The 6,740-nt window shown below is 45.7% G+C and overlaps 2 protein-coding genes across 2 annotated transcripts; both read left to right on the top strand.

The window, feature by feature from the left end:
• Positions 1–259: 259 nt before the first annotated feature.
• Positions 260–1,489, top strand: LOC143561296 (uncharacterized). The gene has a single exon (XM_077049417.1). The coding sequence runs from the start codon at positions 260–262 to the stop codon at positions 1,487–1,489; it is 1,230 nt and encodes a 409-aa protein (XP_076905532.1).
• An 823-nt stretch (positions 1,490–2,312) lies between these two features.
• LOC143561295 (uncharacterized) lies at positions 2,313–6,538 on the top strand. The gene is made up of 2 exons (XM_077049416.1): positions 2,313–2,487; positions 6,345–6,538. Exons 1-2 carry the CDS (start codon positions 2,313–2,315, stop codon positions 6,536–6,538), a joined length of 369 nt encoding a protein of 122 aa, XP_076905531.1.
• Positions 6,539–6,740: the final 202 nt, after the last annotated feature.

Raw genomic sequence — 6,740 nt, 5'->3', positions numbered from 1 at the left:
AGATAATAATACACAGAATAGACTGGCTGAGCACGACACCTTATTGAAGAACCAGCAGTCGTCAATTTTGGAGATGTCTCGAAAGATGGATTAGATGATGAAGCATATGCTACCTAATAAGCAGGTTGGAGCGTTTCAGGGCAGCACCGAGCTTAACCCGAAGGCACAGTTGAAGGCGGTGACCACCCGCAGTGGTAGAGGAGGTGATAGACAGTAGCCGCCGGCAGATGATGAGGAGCCAGTGGACGAGGAGATAGAGATGGAGGCTCCTGTGAGGACGCACGAGAGGTGGGCCCCAGGAAGTACCGCGTCAAATGGTGAGTCTCCTGCGGAGAAGGTTGTTAAGAAGAAGATTGAAGAAAAGAAGAGTCCCGAAGTCGATCTTACTCGAGTTCCGTATCCTGCTCGTCTTCTGCGGCAGAAGTATGTGGAGGAATATGGACATTTCTTGGACATGTTTAAACAGCTTAAAATCAATCTTCCGTTTGTCGAAGCACTCCAGCATATGCCCAAATATGCTAAATTCTTAAAAGATCTTCTTTCGAATAAGAAGAAGCTGGAGGGGCTTTCGACGGTATGTCTAAATGAAGGATGCTTTGCGGTAGTCCAGAACAAGCTGCCGGAGAAATTAGCAGACCCGGGACATTTCACGATCCCGTGTTTGTTTGGAAGCTCGACTGAGAGCTACGCGTTGGCCGATTTAGGTGCTAGCATAAATCTGATGCCATATTCTCTTTATAAAAAGCTAGACCTTGGCGAGCCGGTCCAGACGCGCATGAGTTTATCCTTGGCCGACCGTTCGGTCAAATATCCTCGGGGAATCGTGGAAAACGTACTCGTTAAAGTCAATAAATTCGTTTTCCCCGTGGATTTTGTTATTCTTGACATGGAGGCTGACGATCAAGTCCCGCTCATTTTGGGACGACCCTTCCTGCGTACTGCTAAAGCGCTTATTGACGTATTCGACGAAAAAATTACACTTCGTGTAGGGGAGGAAAACGTCACATTCGATGTCGTCAAATCGATGAGGAACTCTAGTAGTCAGGACGATTCCGTTTACTTTCTTGACACGTTCATATCTCAGTTCGAGCGCTATCTTGACTACATCTCTGGAGCAGATTTGCTCAATCAGGAGGACGAGGTTGATGTTCCCTCGGAGCACGACCTGAGCGTTCTTGCTAGCTCACCTCCTGAATACCCCGAGGTGTTCACGGTTGCCGATAACACCGAGGGATCGAAGGAGAGACCATCGATTGAGGCACCACTGTCCCTTGAGCTTAAAGAGCTACCTCCTCATTTGGAGTATGCTTTCTTGGACGGTGAGGCCGATTTGCCCGTCATCATTTCTTCTCGGTTAACGGATGATGAGAAGTCGAGGTTGGTTGATGTTCTCAAGGCACACAAACAGGCTATTGCGTGGAAACTCATGGACATTCAGGGCATCAGCCCGAACTTTTGCACGCACAGGATACTCATGGAGGAAGAGTAAAATCCTGTAATCCAATCTCAGAAGAGGCTCAAGCCTAACATGTCGAAGGTGGTCAAGAAGGAGGTTATCAAACTCCTCGACGCTGGTCTGATTTATCCCATCTCCGATTCTCCATGGGTGAGTCCCATTCAGGTCGTCCCTAAGAAGGGAGGGATAACAGTTGTCACTAACGAACGTAATGAGCTTATTCCGACAAGGACAGTCACAGGTTGGCGAGTGTGCATCGACTACAGGAGGCTTGACGACGCTACTAGGAAAGACCACTTTCCTCTTCCGTTCTTTGATCAGATGTTGGAGCGCCTGTCGGGACGACAGTTTTTACTGTTTTCTTGACGGATTTTCAGGTTATTTCCAGATCCCGGTCGCACATGAGGATCAGGAAAAAACCACCTTTACATGCCCATACGGTACCTTCGCGTACAAACGTATGCCTTTCGGGTTATGTAATTCTCCGGCTACATTCCAGCGTTGCATGGTAGCGATATTCCAGGACATGATAGAGAGTTCCATGGAGGTTTTCATGGATGATTTTTCGGTATATGGGGACTCTTTTGATCAATGTTTTTCTAATCTTGAGAGAATGATGAAGCGGTGTATAGAGACGAAGTTGATATTGAATTGGGAGAAATGTCACTTCATGGTGACTGAAGGCATTGTGCTCAGGCACAAGATTTAGCGAGACGGTATTGAGGTAGATAGAGCTAAGATCGACACCATCAGTAGACTTCCTCCACCGACTAGTGTGAAATCCGTTCGTAGTTTTCTCGGGCATGCGGGTTTTTATCGTAGGTTCATCAGAGATTTTTCTAAGATCACCCGGCCCATGACTCGCCTTCTAGAGAAGGACATCACATTCGACTTTGATGCTGATTGTCTGAAGGCGTTTGAGTTTCTCAAGGGGCAGCTGGTTAACGCCCCTATCTTAGTAGCACCCGACTGGAGCTTACCCTTCGAGCTCATGTGCGACGCTAGTGATTTTACGGTAGGTGCTGTTTTAGGTTAGCGGAGGGACAAGCACTTCCACCCAATCTATTACACGAGTAAGACCCTCAATGATGCTCAGAAGAATTACACGACTACCGAGAAAGAGCTTCTAGCAGTGGTCTTCGTGTTCGACAAATTCCGTTCTTATCTCATGCTGTCCAAAACCATCATTTATACTGATCATGCGGCGTTGAGATACCTTTTCGCCAAGAAAGATGCCAAGCCTCGTCTGATACGATGGATTCTCTTGCTTTCTGAGTTCAATATTGAGATTAAAGATAAAAACGGAGCGGAGAATGTTGTTGCGGATCACTTATCACGTCTGGAGGATCCGAAGAGATAGTAGATTAGAGAGGACACCATCAGGGATAGGTTTCCCCATGAGTCGTTGATGATGGTGAGAGTAAGATATGAGAGCGAGCCAGTTTTGTACGTGAGTGCTGAAGAGGAGGGTCTGCCATGGTTCTCCGACATTGCGAATTATCTGGCCGAAGGAGTGGTGTTGGTGCATTTTGTGACCGTCGCTATGCAATTCTGATCAGCGGAAATGAAGTACGAAGTTAGAACAACTTCGCCTACTGGCCCAAGCCCAAGCCCGCGAAGTTGTTTCGATATATATATACGTGTCTTGTTTAGGTTTGGTAATCCCGAAAGTTAGAGTTTTGAGTGTTCAGTTTATTTGTCTAGAGAGAAACCGAGAGAGAGAGTCGTGTGGGACGACCCGAGGTAGAGCTCACCTCGGGTCGGCCGTGTTTTTGTTTATGTTTGGTATATAATGTGTTTCGGTTATTATATAAAAGATCTGCAGATGTGTTTATCCCATTCGTGTGTTTGTTCGTGTATGTGTTTGTGTGTAATCGTGTTCTTCGTCTTCTACACCATTAAACGAGTCTAGGAGGATTCCGCACTCCTAGACCTCGTGCGGATCTCGTATCGATCGGTGACGCCCCGCGCGGGGGGACTTACAAGTGGTATCAGAGCCTTAGGCTCTTATGCTATGGTTCGAGATCTGCGTTTTGGGGTTTCTGGCACGTTTCTGATGCGTTTCTGGCCGAACAGCCGCCGCAGGCGAAGTTATGGGGTTCAGGCGAAGTTGTCGCTTAAATTTTACGGTTTAGGCGAAGATATAGGGTTAAGCGAAGTTATTCACAACTTCGCCTACCTCACAAGTTCGCTTATCTCGGGCGAAGTTATCTGTCAGGCGAAGTTTTGGTCAGGCGAAGTTATGGACAGGCGAAGTTAAGGAGGAGCGAAGTTGTCTTTAGGCGAAGTTAAAAAAAAAAAATGTTCGGAGTTCTCGTCTGTATGGCCAGGTGTACACGATTATTGTGAGATCGAAGACGTTGTTCCGTCAACGAGTGAAACTTGTTATCTCTTGGTCTTATGTGTGAACAAATACGTGTCAACTATGGATTTGGAGTTGAGGTTGTGAATGGGATATTGATTGAAACTGGATATTGACACATATTTGGGTGTTTGTGGGCAATGAATAGTTGTTGTTTGAGATTGACCAACTGAAGAAAGTCAAATTGAACTGAAGGTTTTCGTCGTTACTGGATTGCGGTCAGAGCATATTATTTATGTTATTTTCAAGGCGTTCGAGAATTGGATCCTGAAACGTGATGCTTATTTATTAAAGTGAAAATTCTAGAACAAGTTGGATTTAATCGGGAATTAAAGTGTTTATGTTCTTGATCGTTATCTCTGGTGATTGAAGATGCTTCGGATTAATTAATGGTCATGTGTGTTAGATTCTGTCAAGGTGTTTTTTGATGAAATTGATCACTTGATGTTGAGTAGTTGAAGATTAAACCTTATCGTATGCCGATGTGTTGGTGAAGTTGTGGAGGGAGCCCAACTTCACGTGTTGGTGAAGTTAGAAGAACTTCACGTGTTGTGAAGTCAGAAGGACTCACGTGATTGGTTGAGATGATCAAGTAGGCACGGAGATGCATGCATTTCAAAGACCTCAATCTATATAGTCGGAGAAGCTTACACTGAAGGGGAGATCTGATATGGAAGACGCTGAGTGATTGGTAGATTTGTGAAGCTACAAGACAGTTTCAGGCTGGTTGAAGAGCAAACAGAAGATCATCAGTTAAGAGGGAGTCTGTTGGTGCATGTTTTGTAACAGATGATCTTTTGTGTTTGTTAGAATTGAGAGCAACGGTCAAAGGGGAGTCTGTTGGTGCATTTTGTGACCATCGCTATGCAATTCTGATCAGCGGAAACGAAGAACGAAGTTAGAACAACTTCGCCATAGGCGAAGTTGTAACAACTTCGCCGTAGGCGAAGTTGTAACAACTTCTGCCGTAGGCGAAGTTGTAACAACTTCGCCGTAGGCGAAGTTGTAACAACTTCTGCCGTAGGCGAAGTTGTAACAACTTCTGCCGTAAGCGAAGTTAGAACAACTTCGCCTACTGGCCCAAGCCCAAGCCCGCGAAGTTGTTTCGATATATATATACGTGTCTTGTTTAGGTTTGGTAATCCAGAAAGTTAGAGTTTTGAGTGTTCAGTTTATTTGTCTAGAGAGAAACCGAGAGAGAGAGTCGTGTGGGAAGACCCGAGGTAGAGCTCACCTCGGGTCGGCCGTGTTTTTGTTTATGTTTGGTATGTAATGTGTTTCGGTTATTATATAAAAGATCTGCAGATGTGTTTATCCCATTCGTGTGTTTGTTCGTGTATGTGTTTGTGTGTAATCGTGTTCTTCGTCTTCTACACCATTAAACGAGTCTAGGAGGATTCCGCACTCCTAGACCTCGTGCGGATCTCGTATCGATTGGTGACGCCCCGTGCAGGGGGACTTACAAGTGGTGGTCAAGGGCATGAGTTATCAGCAGAGGAGGAAGTTTTTCACAGATGCCAACCACTATATATGGGATGCACCGTATTTATTTCGTGTAGGCGCTGATCGAGTGTTGAGGACATGTGTGAGTAGGGAAGAGGGCCGTGAGATTCTTTGACATTGTCATGAGGGTTTGACTGGAGGCCACCATGGTCCGTCTTCCACCGCTAGGAAAGTTCTAGATACTGGCTTTAATTAGCCATCGATTTTCAAAGACTCACACGAGTTTGTCAGGCAGTGTGATGCATGTCACACTTGTAACATCTCATCCCGTAATGAGATGCCCCAAAACCCTATTCAGGTTTGTGAGGTTTTCGATGTTTGGGGCATTGATTTCATGGGTCCGTTCCCTTCTTCTCGAGGGAACCGATACATTCTCGTGTCTATCGATTACGTTTCCAAGTGGGTTGAGGCTCAAGCCTTACCCACTAATGACGCCCGAGTTGTAGTGGGATTCTTAAAGAGGTTGTTCTGTCGGTTTAGTACTCCCAAGGCCTTGATCATTGATAGGGGTACGCACTTTTGCAATGCCCAGATGGAGAAGACGTTGGCACGGTATGGGGTCACCCATCGGTTGTCCACCGCCTATCACCCACAGACGAGCGGGCAAGTGGAGAATGCATACCGAGGCGTTAAGCGTATTTTGTAGAAAACTGTCGGCAAGAACCGCAAGGACTGGTCCAATAAGTTAGATAATGCGCTTTGGGCTTTCCGCACAGCTTTTAAAATGCCTATTGGGACCACACCCTTTAGATGGTTTACGGGAATCGTGTCATCTGCCGGTTGAGTTAGAGCATAGAGCGTATTGGGCTTTGAGATCCGTTAATCTTGACCTGACCCAAGCTACGAAAAACTGGTATCTCCAAATTCATGAGGTTAAGGAGCTGAGAGATGAGGCGTATGCGAGATCTTGAAGTTATAAAGAGCGTACGAAAGTGTTGCACGATCGGAAGTTGAAGAAGGTGAAAGAGTTTAAGTGTGGGGATCGAGTGTTAGTGTATAATTCCCATATGAAGTTATTTCCAGGTAAACTTAGATCGAGATGGGTAGGACCATATACGGTCAAGGAGGTGTTCCCACATGGTGCGATTGAACTTCAGGATGTTGATGGGAGCTCGTGGAAGGTGAACGGCCATAGGTTGAAGCATTATATTGGTGGGCCAATTGATTCGGTTGAGGAGGACATGTTTCTCCACGACATCCCTAGGTTAACTGCTTGATAGGGATAGGACTCGGGTAATGCCGAGTGTAGATTTTGTATATGTTTTTATTTGTTTTCTTTTATTTTTGTATTTTGAGTCGATTTTTAAGTTTTAGAGTCTGTTTGATGTCTGCTTTGGGTGCTTTGAGTTTTGTTTTGCAGGTTTGGATGCTATTGTTCGTACTCAATCTCCATTCGGGCAAGGGTGTCCTGAGCTTATT

The sequence above is a fragment of the Bidens hawaiensis genome, unplaced genomic scaffold, assembly GCF_021521415.1.
Source record: "Bidens hawaiensis isolate Kalapana, Puna unplaced genomic scaffold, B.hawaiensis_p1.1 tig00020652_1, whole genome shotgun sequence".
Taxonomy (NCBI): Eukaryota; Viridiplantae; Streptophyta; class Magnoliopsida; order Asterales; family Asteraceae; genus Bidens; species Bidens hawaiensis.
This window is presented reverse-complemented; position numbering and strand designations above follow the sequence as displayed.

Coding starts and splice junctions, on each gene's coding strand:
- LOC143561296 (XM_077049417.1), top strand. CDS start 260: ATGGAGGCTCCTGTGAGGACGCACGAGAGGTGGGCCCCAGGAAGTACC.
- LOC143561295 (XM_077049416.1), top strand. CDS start 2,313: ATGACTCGCCTTCTAGAGAAGGACATCACATTCGACTTTGATGCTGAT. Junction 2,488..6,344: donor TACGGTAGGTGCTGTTTTAG/GTTAGCGGAGGG, acceptor AGTTATTTCCAG/GTAAACTTAGATCGAGATGG.